We start from the raw sequence: 14,010 nt of genomic DNA on the forward strand, positions 1-14,010 counted from the left end.
ATAAGCTTTTGTTTGGTAGGCTCTCATTGTCTGAATTGTGATATCCTTCTTCTTCTTCCCTCCCACCCCCAGTCACTGTCGCGCCAATCATCGCTGGTGGAGGATCGAATCGATTCTTCCGACGAGGACGAGTTCCAGGAGGAACGCGCAGGTATGTCGAAGAAACTGGCCCTCTTTCACGCGTCGCGCCCTCTGTCGCTTTCGGTAGATGCATGGAACTGTTCTAGTCTGTACTCCTCAACTTCCTCCACCAACACCCAATACAACCAACCGAACCACCATCAGCAGCACCAATACCACCAGTACCATCACCGGCATCAGCCCGACCTGTTGCGCGAGGTGCTGCTACTGAAGAAGCAACACTCGGTGCCGGCAGGTAGCGGCGGCGGCCACCAGTCGGTCGATCCGTTCGGCGGCCAGCTCAAGCTATCGTCCACCGAGACGGATCTGCAGGCCCTCTTTCGGCACTGCACGTTCGGCACGCTCAGTTGCCACTCGCGGCGCCGCCAGTCGAGCCCGGAAAGTGAGCAGTATCACGTTCGCGCACGGCGTAAGTCTCGCTCGATCGATAATCTTGACCACGAGGTGACGGTGTTTAGGCAACGGTGTCGACGCAATAGCATGTCCCGGTCCTGCCTTATGCAGTAAGGTGGACCTGGCCGGGTTTTCCCCTGGCCGGATTTCGTTCTCTTCCATCACGAAATATTTGCACCTACGGGGATAAGGTGTGTTTGTCTGTGTGTGACTGGATGTTTGTGAGTGTATTTGTGAAGTGCATCTTGTATGGCTGCTACTAACAAAATCACTTCCTTTGGGGGAATTATGCGTGGTATATTAACCGCTTGGTGTACAAGAATAGAATCGAACAAGAAGAATAGTGATCGCAATTGAAGTTATTTATTGTCGATCACATTAAGCAGCATGAAGATCAAATGATCAAAAGATCTTCAGATTGATTACTTGCTATTGGCTCTTCATGGCAACATAATCGTGTTCGATATCCCGTATCGCAACTGCACACTCACAGTGCGCTTTTCATTTGTGCAATTAAATGCACCAAAGATGGAGTAATGGTGGCTTTAGTGCGATAAATTGACACAACCGTTCTAAATGAAGAAATATTCCAAATTATTCGTTTGGTTGCATTTGGTATATTGCAATAGTTCTTGTTCTTACTTACTTACTTACCTACCTAATTAGCTCTCGTTGCTTCTATTCACCATTTTAGAACTAACTAACTGTTTTTTGAATTTTCCTTCTATTTCTCAGTAGATGAAAGAGTTGATCTTTCGTACCTAATATTCACTGACTAGCGCAACCATCGTTTTTAGATCTCTTTCACCCTCTCAGTACCCTTCCTAATCGCTCACAGCTTTCTAATGTAGATTGGTTCGATTTTAGAAAATATTTCACAAGTTTATTATCTCTCTTTCTCTATTTATTAATGAAAAAAAATTAGCGTCCGTATGGACGGTTTCTAGTAACCACTAATCCTTTAGTCGAGTACATTTTAAAGCATGTGTAGCACACCTTTTAACAGTTGTACCAGTTCCGCTTCCATACTCTAGAGCTCTACCGCTTGCTTAAGATGCTTGGTTTTACGGCTTTACGTAAGTAGTTGGATAATCTTTCTCATCATTTTACTTATTAAAATACACTTACTACGTAGGCATACTAACTTTGCTCAGTTTCCGAAATATTCGCACACTAAACACAAGCTAACAGTGGTGTGATTTTTGCATTACATTTAAGCTAAACGACTGACTGACCCTTTTTAATTCTCTTCCTTACAGATGTTCTTGCTGATTAAGGCTCGCGCACTGGCAGATATATACATGGGTTTTGATTCAGTTTCTTTTAACGATGCTATTATTAAGCAAGAAGTAGTAACAACTGGTCCAGCGACCCATCACAAATATCCTTAGACAACATTCAAACATTCCAAGTAACGAGCATATTTTAGATCGGTTTTTTCAACTCGCAACCATTGCGCAGGCTTCAGGATGTTTCGATATATTCACACCAGGACGCAAATCGCGCCTATAGCAAAAGCTCCCATAAAGCTTCGTTCGGCATGGGAAAAAAGGATGGTCGAGCTTTCAAGTTCATCATCATATACAACTGTTCATCGCGCAAGCTTTCCCACAGCTTGTTTGGTTCATTTTCATCGTGTAGGCTTTACAAAAAGTGTCATATCGAAAGCTCATAACTGGCCGTGAGAACTAACCGGACGAAGGCAGCAAATCTGAGCCATTCGTACAATGTTGAAGGCAGCAAATCATTCGAACAAAAAAATGTAGTATCTGAAAGAAACCATCAGCATAGATGTTTGCCCGGCGAATGTATGTTAATTGCTGCAGTAAATCTTAGTGCTGTCGGTTAGTAGAACCTCTGCGTATAGCGATACATGGAATTAACTAAGTGTTAAGGTGTTAAACTGGTAGCAGTTGTAGTAGTGCTTCAATATTTTAACCATTAACGGAGGTCGTAAACTGGCATTACTCTTAGGAACTGGGAATAGGAAGGATCAGTGGCAACGCACTATCCACGTGTTTTACTTCATCATTGGAGGGCAGAACAACAATAACTGAATAACTGATACGGGATACAGCTGATGATATTTATAGCAATTGCAACTGTTACTAGCGTGCAGCATGAATAGAACTAGGTGTCCCTTTACTGCAGGATTTCGGAAAGGAAAGCGAATCCTGGCAAACATTAACGCAGAAGCAAACAACTTATTCATGAACTTGGAAGAAGCGGAAGAGGCGTAACAAATATACCTTCATGTTATCCCGGTGTGCCGTTAAGCGTAGAGCATTGAATGGGTGTAAGTGTGTGTGTGCGTGTGGTGTCTAAAAGAATTGAATTGAATTATCTTCCCTCATACATTATGCTACACACTTTCCATAGCTGGACTGCACTGATCTACGATACCTTTTTAAATATTGCGCGTGAGGGACAAAGAGAGGGAGAGAGAGAGCGAGCGAGGGAGAGAGAGAGATAGAAGTCTTGTAGTGGTAACTGAAAACCTTTTTCTAGCACCGACAATCATGATTGTTTGTTGACCGATTTCTACAATCAAGTACTTTCTGAAGCAGAAAGAAGACAAGAGGAAAACAAAAAGCCCTGTTTTGCTGAACCAATTTATTGGTGCATTGTTTTTTCGCCTCCCCCGTTACACCTTTTTCTAGTTAATGGCGTATTTAGCGAGTAGCGAGTTATTGGGGTTTCTACTAAACGTTAACGTAAAACAATCAATCCGTAGATCGACGCAATCTTAAGCATTATCTTTCATGGTGTGGTTTACTTGTTGGTATCCAGTTTTTGTTTAAGGACTAAAGTATCTAAGTAAATTGTTAATGTTTATTAAACATTTTGCTATAAATTTAAACTTTTACTAGAAACTGTACGATGCTTTAAAAATTTTAGAATATTTATTAACAGTTTTAAAAGTTAAGCCTATAAGTTTACTCATACGTCTCGTATTTCGATCTTAAGCAATTCGTTCGTTCCTCTTACGTACGTTGTGTTAGAAAACTCATTAAATTTAAACGAAAATATTTCATGCAAAGGTATTGCTAAAATTAAACTGAAAGTAACATTATTAAAAAACAAAACGACCGAAACTTTAATATACTGTAACCTGTAGCGACGGATGTCGATGCCATACGTGAGAGCCCCACAATAAAATATCCTGAAACTGTATGAAATGTGTTCTTACATCATCTGACTTTCAGCTTTACTTTTTATATGGTATATCTTTATGTTTTTCCAACATATTGTGATAATATATTTAGTTATATTAAAAAAGCGTGTTTTAACCATTGTGTCGTGATCGTTGCACATTTCCAGAACTTGACAACTTCGTTATTCCCTTTACAATTGTACAACTTTATTTATTTTCTTTTTACAATTACGTCCGTACGCTATCCCATCCGCTCTCGTCGCAATCAACCACAAGACTGACCGCATACTGCGGTTGCTTTTTCTTCATCCTTTTTCATCGTCATCGTCCTGTTTCATTTTTCTTGTGCTCATCCTGTTTCGTTCGTTTCGTTATGTTCTGTTTCGTTTACGCTCTTCGTCTGGTTACATTTCATGCCCTCTCTTTCGTTTCGTTTTTCGTTCGTTTGCTGAGCTTCTCTCCTCACGAGTTCATAATTCTCATAATCGTCCCATACGTTCTCCATCTTTTCCTTTTATCCTCTCTCTCTCGATCCCTACACATTGCTTCTTCGCTCTCCTTTAAAACATACAATGAATAAGATAATGTTTACTTCCTGACAGTGATATATAATTCTTTAATGATTGAAAACACGATTTGATATCCAATTTCTAGCCCTTAGGTTAGGTAAATTTATTGAAAACCTCACCACACTCTACAGAAAAAAATACTTTTACTGGTTCAACTCATCCATAAAATTTTGAATGGCTTTAGTAAAGGACTGGGCGCCTCCAGCTGGGTATAAGGTTCTAGCTTTGGTTTTATTCTTCTTAAAAATTTAGCTAACTTTGTATCTTCCTTCTACCAACTTTCAGCCTCATAAAACGGCTTTTGGTCTAATAAAAGTAAAAAAAACATTCCTCTTCTTGAGACAAAAGTATTTTTGCTAACCATTTATGGTTTCCTTGACTTCGTTTACCCAAATGACGACAATGTTGAGCTGAATTGTTGAGAGGATAATTTGGTAACAAAAATGTCTAGCAATAGAGAACCACAAGAAAGGGGTAAGCAAATGTGTATGTTTGCATCGTTTTTCTTACGCTGTTTAGCATATTGTTGAGACATGATCTGATCTACCATCCTTTTCCAGGGAAATCAGTTCAGGGTTGCATTCGAATAGGTTTGGCATTACATGACTTTCCATGCTAATTCCAACTAGCTCTATATGCCCTTCTACCCCCATTTATGGTCAAAGTCACCTTTTTGTCCAGCTATTCCGAACCTGACACGATCTTACTCAACTACTTCTATCTCACTAACACGCTTACCAAGCCTTGGACAACGCCATCTACCGGGCAGTAGTGAGCGAAAACATTCGACTCCGGCGTTACCGATCAGCATCATCAATCAATCCCGTCGAATGTTGTAAACACAAGTACTATCCAGGTGGGACATGATTGTGCTTTAATAATTGTTCAAGCTTGGTCCAAAGCTTGATCAGACTGGACGAAAGCAGAAGAGCCTTTCGTTAAATACAGAGCTTTCGGCTCCTTGAAAATGTTATAAATACTGGTCCATTACTTAGAATGAAATCTCTTTTCCCAGCGCTCTACAACGGACCGGTAAATATTCAAAACTACCAAAAGGTCAGAAATTACCCAATCCGAAATTTGTGGGATGTAACAACCTTTTTTTCTGAAAAAGGCTAGTGTATTATTAGTGTATATGCACCTCTAAACCACGTGCATGTTAAGCAGCAACTCAGTGTTAGTGTGTGAAGCATCAAGCGTTTCGTTTGTTGCTGGAGTTCGGTCCATCACTACCAGCTACAAGCTGATCATTTCCTTAGTCTTTTCGCGTCCTAAAATAGCAAATCAAGAAATAGAGGAAACAAACAACATTTCTTCCATTATCTGATAAAAATAGTATTGCTTTTAGAACTATTCATTTTTCTAATTTATTTCAACGTTACAAAAAAAAATCAATTTCTGTGCGAGTTCTCTCTCTTCACCGTTCTCTGACACCGACACGAAGAGATAGCGCTGTGGTCGTAGCCCCATCTGGTACAATACTCGATTTCCACTTAGTCCAGATCCATTCGTGATTTGAACCCAGGTCGGGTGTGTTGTTGAGTGACGCAGAACCCCCACTTCTTTGTGATCGGAATGTACTTTGAAAGGAAGCATGAAAATGTTGAAACAACTCGTAAACACTCACCGCGCAACGTGGTTACCAGGGGCAACGAAACATCAACAAACGGAACCAAAACAAATTATTCGCCAGAGTTCCTTCTGACAGCCGGTAGTGGAAGTTTCGCTGACCACCGGACGAGAGTTTCGAATAGTTTTTGGGAAAGCAGGAAGAAGGAGAAAAGGAAAAATCAACACACCATTAGACGCTTCTGCAAACGGAAACGAAGATGACCGAACGTTACGTGTACTGCAATGGGCGAGCGAACGAGGCAGCATCGGCGCTAGGCGGCAACAAACAACTTTCGGCCGAGAACGGTAAGTCCTGGACAGTTCCAGGAACAGTACAAAACGGAAAGTGATTTCCTTACAACAGGGCACCTCGGGAAAAAGGTGTCGCAAAGTGTGCAGAAACCCGCTAAAACAAGTCGACCGTGTCTCGTGTTTGCGTTTTCAGCGATGAAACCGCAAAGTGTAACCAATCGTCACATGAACTGGCTGATACACGGTTTGTATACCAGGAAGCACTTTGAGCAGTGCAAAAAGTTGATTGACCGTCAGCTGGCCATCTGCTACGACAAGCAGTACCTTTACTACATGAAGGGACTTATCCTGCGGGAGGAAAACAGCCCAACCGAAGCCGTACACTGCTTCCAGCAGGCCATCGCACTGAACGGGAAGGAACCGGAAAACTATAAGGAACTTGCCAAAACGCTGTGAGTTTCGATCGGCACAAAATGGTACTATTGCGCGTAACGATTTGCATGGATGCCTTGTACCGTACGGCACGTGCGAGGGTTTTACTTTATTTTATTTTGCTTTCATTGTCAATCAAAGATATTCGATGGGAAAGTTCCGGAACGCGTTGGAAGTATTTCTGAAAGCGGAAACTTTACTGGAACGACCCGACCACGAGATATATCATCATATCGGTGAGCTGTACTACAAAAACTTTGGCCAACCGAAGGCCGGAGTTGGGGAGGCCAAAGAGTACCTGAAGCAAGCCATCACGTGCGGTAAGCACGTAGAGAGCTACAAGATTTTGGCCGAAATATACATCGAGGAAGGAGACAGCATCAAAGCGATCGAAATGATTGAAAACTGTTTGCAGTAAGTGGCCGTGTTTTTAAATAGCTTCGCATGAGATGTGTTGCCCTTTACTCTGTCTTTTTTCCGATACAGAATAACGCAGGACGATGTATCGCTAATGACGCAGATCGGTATACTGTATTTGAAAATTAACGAATATCAGCGAGCGTTTGAAAAGCTGCTCGATGCCACGGCCACGGACTCGAAGCACACGAATGCTCTGCTAGCGCTGGGATCGATATTGCAAGTACGTGAAATAATATTTTACAACTATTTATCTAAATGTTCCTTGGTGAAAGTAGGTACGTTATATTGAACGGATAGTGCTCTTATCTACCTTTGACACCGATTTGTGATTCTAATTTAATACAAATAACAATTATTTCGTTAGTTACCCACCTACGAGACTTCAGCTCTTTACAGGTTGCATTATACATTTTACCAGATCATGTAACAAGCCAGACTAGTGAATGTGGTTCTTTTAACTAGAATTTGTATTTTGTTCGCTATACAATTCTTGGAAGGCTTTTCTGTATTTTCCTTCTCCTATCCTATTTAAATGCACCTTATCCCGGGTCGGCTCGGTTGGTGATATTATTCCGATTGTGCTTCGAACCTTGGTTGTGGCGATGATCTGTGTTGTCCATTCGCAGCCGCCGGTGAAATGCGTGGATACGAGAGCCGCAGAAACTTTGGAGAGTCACCAAACCTCCCACCGCCAACGAGACCTGACGGGACCAGCATCAGACCACCAACTCGATTTTGTGTTAACCATTATTGCAGAGAAGCCACGAGCCGACCACTGTGTTGTTGATTGGCTTAAACAAAAACAGAAGACAAACTCAGAAACGAGCAATTATTAAACATAGAAAACGATTAATAAGTAACAGAAAACAACTAAACTAAGCAACGATAGTGCACATCGTCTAAAAGAGAGAGAAGGGCAATATGGGGTGATGTCCGATATCTTTGGCGATAGAATTCGCTTGTATTGGTAGTCTTTCTGATGAAGGATGACACGCATAGGCACAGCGCGAAAAGCGATATTCTAAATGAAATATGTAAGCAAAGAGATAAGAGCATTAAGTATGCTTTTGGATAAATTAATCAGCGTTCTTTAAAGCCTTGACGGTGTCAACGATAGTCGATTGAAATTGGGTGCGATTGAAAACTTCGAACGCTACTGTCCGGTAGATGGCGCTGTTCATGGGCTGTGCGATAGGTCCAAGCAAGCGTGTTAGTACTACGAAAGCCAAAAAGGGTGATCGTGTGATGTTAGGCGTCAGGCTAGGAAAAAAATAGAAAATAATCGCTTAGAGTGGGGACGAAGAAAGGACCAGGATCAATTCCACGACAGCCTGGCTAGAACAGAACCGTTCTAGCCGTAAAAAACATTATCGCTTGAATTGCACACGTAAAAACGGATTTCAGTGCTTCGACAACTTTGAGATTATCAGTGAAATACTTATCCGGAAGATTAGCGCATTCAATAAGATATGCTTTGTTTTTTTGCATTACCCGCCGAAGCAACCCTCTTACCGGATTTCCAGGTTAGGCTTAACTTCGATATAGACGTTTCCAGTGAAGGAATGTCCCGGCGCCGCACTGTGACTCCCTAAGGGAATCTGGCGTATTAGACTTTCGATGGCACGGACCACCACTTAGACTAGTGTTACCCACATGTCAATCCGCAGCTGTCCGCTATTGCTCGCAACGGCGGCTCGATTCTCAGGGAAGTAGCCTGTCTGCGGCTGAAGTAGTAGTCGGTGCAATGCTTCAACGGTGGGAAGGCCATTAACCTCCAGTATCTACATCTGCCGTTAACTATCAATCAAGCACTCGCCCTCACGGTCCGTTGCCTCTTCTTCTTTTTCGTTCCTCACCAATCCATCGTCATTTTAATTTCTCCATGATGGTTTTGGAGGCGGTGGCTACAACGTCCCATACTAGTTTGCTCTCGCACATCACCTTGCATAGGTTGTCCGTGGTGTGATGGATGTCCTTGCAGCTACGCAGATGGATTGTCCCTTCTCTTTGAATCGTGAACACTCTTATAGCACACAGTAAACTGTTTGTGGTTGATCGATCGTGTTACATTGATCCTTCGTAGGAACGTTCTTAAGAAGCCATGAGCCAGTGAGTAGCTGTGTGACGAACAAGTCAATCTTGCCATGCTTCTTGGTTGTGCGCGGCTTCATTGGCTCAATAAGCGCATAAGTTTTTCGGCCGTGGTTGCACGCGTCCTAATAAGAAATGCTTAAAAATATCTCAGTTACTTCAACAGACCGTGGCTGTCTAAACCTGTGAACGGTGAATACACCATAACCCGCGATTGCCTGTAAAGAGGATAGGTCAGAGTAAAATTGGTTACCGATTGGATGGTCATATTTATCATACAAAAATGCTGTAAAATGTCCTGCATGGAAGCAAATGTTAAATGGCAGCATACTAGAACGATTTGAAAACAATATTTTTATGAACTTATTAGATATTCATTGTACTTACTTACTTACTTATTAGGCGCTACAAACGCTTTGCAGTCCTGGCCTGCTGCAACAATCCTCGATACCGCTGGCGGTTTACCGCCGTCGTCTGCCAATCCGTTATCCCAGCCGTTCTGGCGGACGCATCAACGCCATCACTCCATCTCAATTTGGGCCTACCACGCCTCCTCTATACGTGTAGACGGCCTAAAAGGACTTAACGGGCTGGGTCGTCCGGTGTCATTCTCATGACGTGACCAGCCAACCGGAGCCTGGCGAGTCTAATGCGCTGTACGATAGTGATATCATCGTACAGCTCGTAGAGCTCGTCATTGTAGCGGCTCCTCCATTGTCCTTCCACACATACGGGGCAAAAAATCCTTCTACGCATCTTCCTCTCGAACGCGGCTAACGGGGCTTCGTCAGTTTTGGACAGAGTCCATGTCTCAGTGGCGTATGTGAGTACTGGGACTATAAATGTTCTGTACAGTCCCAGCTTCGTCCGTCGCGACAGGTATTTAGAGTGGAGAAGTTTCCTCAGGCTGTAGTATGACCGGTTGGCAGCCAGCACCCTTGCGCGTAACTCAACATCAATGTTGTTGTCGGTGCTGACTTTTGACCCCAGATAGGTGAAGTTTTGGGCGACTTCGAAGGTGCGGTCACCTATCTGTACTTCACCCCTGCGTAAATCAGTGTTTGTTAGCAGGGCCGCTGGTGGTGCCTCCATCAGTTTGGTTTCCGCCTCGTTAATCTTCAACCCGAGATTCTGTGCCGCTCGCTCGATCCTCTGACAAGCTTCTGCTACATAGAAGAGCCTCAAACCAATGATGTCTATGTCATCAGCAGATGCCAGGATCTGGATTGACTTATAGAAGATGGTCCCGGAAGTTTCCACCTCCGAGTCGCGATTCATTGTACTTACTTCGGAAAATGTTGATCCTGTTGTAGTAATTATTTAAATTTCAAATTTCTTACGTTAAAATCATTATTTGACACAAAAATTGTATTAGTTTTCAAGACACTTCCTACTTAAGTTAATCATTAATTTAACTACCAACTTATGCTTACTTAATTTTAAACAAATACTTCATTTTGTGCTAATTGTATTAACGATGCAAAACTAAAAGTCAGGAAGCAAAACACAAAAACAAATATCTTAACGTCACTTGAACTCAAACTTTTATTGTTTCATTATATCTATGACCACAGTTTCTAAGGAAATGAAACCATACAATTGGCATAACTACGTCGGTCATCTTCTGCTTTAGGGTCAAAACAAAGAGGAAACAGTTCCAGGTAGGACTAGAACGTTACATGATGGTTATGGAGTAATGGCTCTTAAAGTTGGCAATGAATGATTAAAGCCAAAGCAAGGGATTTGCTGAATACTTAAAGAGTATTTTAATGGTATGTCATCAATCATCGTTCCTAAGTAGCTGGACGGAATTACATAAGACCAACTATGCAATACGGCCGTAATTGATTACTCAACAGCATTGATGCTGATCCTTGAGCAAGGAGTTGCCGAGACTGTGCCTTCCGTCGGGAGCTTGGATAATCAAGTATTAGCAATTTTAAGTTACAGTTAATGCTCTATCACCTAACAAGTCTTCATTGACAGGGGTAAGCGAGAACATGTCCTCGTAATGAATTAAAGATGCAAGTCTTGATTTGATTGCCGATGCGATTGCTGCCTTTAGAGTGGGCAGTCATTAGTTAAGCGGTCAAGTATAGTTAATATTTATTATTCATTCGGTATCTAAATTAATCTGTCTGGCCCTCAACGCTAGCTAACGCCTAATCTTAATTGCCTAATTATTCACAATCAACTGTGCAATGCCCAAAGCTGGTTCTAGCTATGAATTATGTCTGGGACATTAGACACTTTGAGTTCGTGTTGAACAAAGGCGTAACATTAGAGAGAGCTTGCTGGAGGAAGCACGATATGTGGAAGTAAAAACTTTGAGGTTTTAAAATGTCATCAGCCTGCACTGCTATATTCTTGGATTTGTGTGAAAAGGTTGCACTATAAATAGAAACACTTAAGCTGATTAACATGGACGAAAGGATTAGTTCTACACAAATTTCATAGCGACAGACGTGGAATTAGCCTTTCTTTTCTGAATTGCAGTCCAAAAACGATATCGACGGTGCGCTCAACAAGTACAAACGGATACCCAACCTACCCGAGGAAAGCTCGGAAGTGTGGAGCAACATTGGGTTGTGCTTTTTCAAAAAGCAAAAATTCATTGCTGTAAGTAACCCGGATTAGTATTGTGCTTTTTTTTAACTAATTTAAACATATTCCACTCTCGCTCTCTCTCGCTAACTCACGTGTAGGCCATTTCCTGTTTAAAAAAAGCAGTTTGGGTATCACCGCTGAACTTTAACGCGCTCTACAATCTCGGCCTGGTGTTCGTAACGGGTAAGCTTTAATGTCGCCCAACAAACGGATTAGTTGAAACGAAAGGGTTTGCTTTCTGTTTTCTTGATGCTGAATCAAATTAAAGCTCAACAGTACGTGAGTGCCTTCCAAACGCTGGCAGCCGCCATCAGTCTTCGGCCCGAGCATGCCGAGTGTTACATGCTGCTCGGAAGTAAGTTCAACACGCCAGAACAGAACACACAACGGTACACATCAATAAGTATAAAACTTTTCTCACCCGAAACTTTTCCCGCCCTTCCCGTGCCACTCGTCCGGCTCAATCGCCCGTGTTGCCAGCTTGCCTGCGACATTTAAATGATCCCGGAAATGCGTACCTTTCGCTGGAGAAGTCAACCATGCTTCCGGACGCCGTCAAAAATCCGCTAATCTATCTGAACTTTGCGCTGTACTGCTACGAGGTAGGCAAATCGGACCAGTCCGTCCTGTATCTGAGCAACTTTCTCGAGATGACTCAACACATTACGGTTCATCGCGAGGTAAGTGTGATTGCGAATTGCTGCGAACTGGTGGCCGTGTGGAAGAGTTGAGAAGAAAGGGAGGCCCACACTGATGTCCTGACCGGGCGGAACGGAACAGTACTCACTTGCTTATCAAAGCGAGTACGAATTTTATTTGTCTTACTGTTCCCTTGAAGCTATTCGTCCCTTCTATTTTATCCCCTTGTTCTCCGTTGTCCGTACATCCTACTGACCTCATGTCAAACCGCGATGGCGCTGCACGTATCCATTATCCATAGCTTTCTACGGGTTTTGTTGTTTTGTTTTCTCAGTACCTCAAAATGGCCGATCGACTAAATGGAGCCCTTGCAGTGGTTGCCGGTGGGCAGATACACACTGCACCAGTACCCGAACCGGGACACACCGGGGGCCTTGACCGGCCTCATACCGACCGGACGCAAGAGGAAACTGTTGTCAACATGACGGGAGACGCGACGGTACCAGTGCGGCCGGAGGACACCATCGAAGACGAAGCCGGCGACGGCTCTGACGGTGATTTGCCCTGATGTGGTGCAGACGGTCCGATGGGAACGGGGAGCCGTGCGACAGACTAGGGCTGGGAAAGGATTAGCAAAGAAAAACGAAAAGGTCCGTGGCGTGGACTAGATCTTCATTTATTATTTTTTCCGTTAATGCTTTTACCCCGTCATACCGGGAAATGGTGGAGCTCTCAGCCCGGCTCAGATCCCCGGTAGAAAGCACCGATGTCCAACTGGTTGTGGCGATGCATAATTTTAGCGCAGGACGGAGGATGAACTATTTCTGCCACGGATCGTTGCCTTTATCGCAATCCTTCTTCTGCCTGTACAGCGTGCTCGCTTGGCACGCGGCGGGTGTGCCGTTTGGTATTGTCTTTCGACCGAACCCCCGAGGCCAATGTTGCATGCGGAGTTAATAAAGACAAGATGCTGTTAGATAGGAGCCAACAACAACGACGCTGGCGGAGATGACAGACGGTGCAATGCAACACCACGCACGCACGTTGGGTAAATAAATGATGGACACTAAGTGATGATGGGCAGGATGACGATGCTGATGATGATGATGATGAGATAGTGCGGGCGATAGATAATCTCGTCTGATCATAACTTTTCATCGCGGTGACTTTTCGCGACCATCATACATTTTAAAGCTTTTCTGCTTTATTACGCAGAAGGAAAATGCAAACGCACGAGCGGATGTTAGTGTTTGCAAATAAAGAGCGATTAACATACAATCGTTACTCGTATTATGCTGAGCGTGGTATGAATTGCATTTTGAGAGTTGAAGAATTGTTTTATTTTAGAAATACGAGGTATCGTTAAAACCATGTGGTTTCTGATGTATCTCTCACGTGTGTTGGAATTGAATTCATAAGAAACTGAAATAAAATAACAACATCCTGGAACAGTAAATTTTACGCCTATTCTAATCATTAACCAAATTGCAGGAGAAATTGTTCGTGAACGCCTCCTTACTTATCAAAAGGTATCTTCTTTCTTAAGAAATACAAAATACATAAAGGAAACCAAAATTCGGCCGACTAATGCAAAGATCAGTTGAGTTGAAAATATCAGATTAATGAGTTGTTTGTGTGTTACGGGTACATTGTGTCATTTTCTGTAGGTAAAAAGACTGTAGATAAATATTTTAAACTTGA

The 14,010-nt window shown here is 42.8% G+C and overlaps 2 protein-coding genes across 7 annotated transcripts in view; both read left to right on the forward strand.

The window, feature by feature from the left end:
• Nucleotides 1–3,725, forward strand: part of LOC118512020 (NACHT domain- and WD repeat-containing protein 1) — a 52,966-nt gene extending 49,241 nt beyond the window's left edge. For 5 of the 6 annotated variants that reach the window (XM_036055804.1, XM_036055800.1, XM_036055801.1 and 2 more), the window contains exons 20-21: nt 73–550; nt 1,794–3,725. In XM_036055804.1, the coding sequence (XP_035911697.1) occupies nt 73–550; nt 1,794–1,810 (495 nt within the window). In that variant the 3' untranslated portion in view covers nt 1,811–3,725. The remainder of the gene's footprint in view (nt 1–72; nt 551–1,793) is intronic. The other variant, XM_036055805.1, reaches the window with a different exon arrangement.
• Nucleotides 3,726–5,714: 1,989 nt separating this feature from the next.
• Nucleotides 5,715–13,777, forward strand: LOC118509816 (Bardet-Biedl syndrome 4 protein homolog). The gene is made up of 9 exons (XM_036050968.1): nt 5,715–6,174; nt 6,314–6,572; nt 6,694–6,966; nt 7,039–7,192; nt 11,560–11,682; nt 11,769–11,853; nt 11,939–12,025; nt 12,151–12,350; nt 12,644–13,777. The coding sequence occupies exons 1-9, from the start codon at nt 6,087–6,089 to the stop codon at nt 12,875–12,877; spliced, it is 1,503 nt and encodes a 500-aa protein (XP_035906861.1). The 5' UTR covers nt 5,715–6,086; the 3' UTR covers nt 12,878–13,777.
• The last annotated feature ends 233 nt before the right edge of the window (nt 13,778–14,010 follow it).

Source organism: Anopheles stephensi, chromosome 3, assembly GCF_013141755.1.
Source record: "Anopheles stephensi strain Indian chromosome 3, UCI_ANSTEP_V1.0, whole genome shotgun sequence".
In the NCBI taxonomy this organism is placed as follows: Eukaryota; Metazoa; Arthropoda; class Insecta; order Diptera; family Culicidae; genus Anopheles; species Anopheles stephensi.

Excerpts from the sequence above, each read along its gene's own strand:
- LOC118509816 (XM_036050968.1), top strand. The coding sequence starts at position 6,087 with ATGACCGAACGTTACGTGTACTGCAATGGGCGAGCGAACGAGGCAGCA. Across the intron at positions 6,573-6,693 it reads AAGGAACTTGCCAAAACGCT|ATATTCGATGGGAAAGTTCC; the intron begins GTGAGTTTCGAT and ends TGTCAATCAAAG. Across the intron at positions 7,193-11,559 it reads CGCTGGGATCGATATTGCAA|TCCAAAAACGATATCGACGG; the intron begins GTACGTGAAATA and ends TCTGAATTGCAG.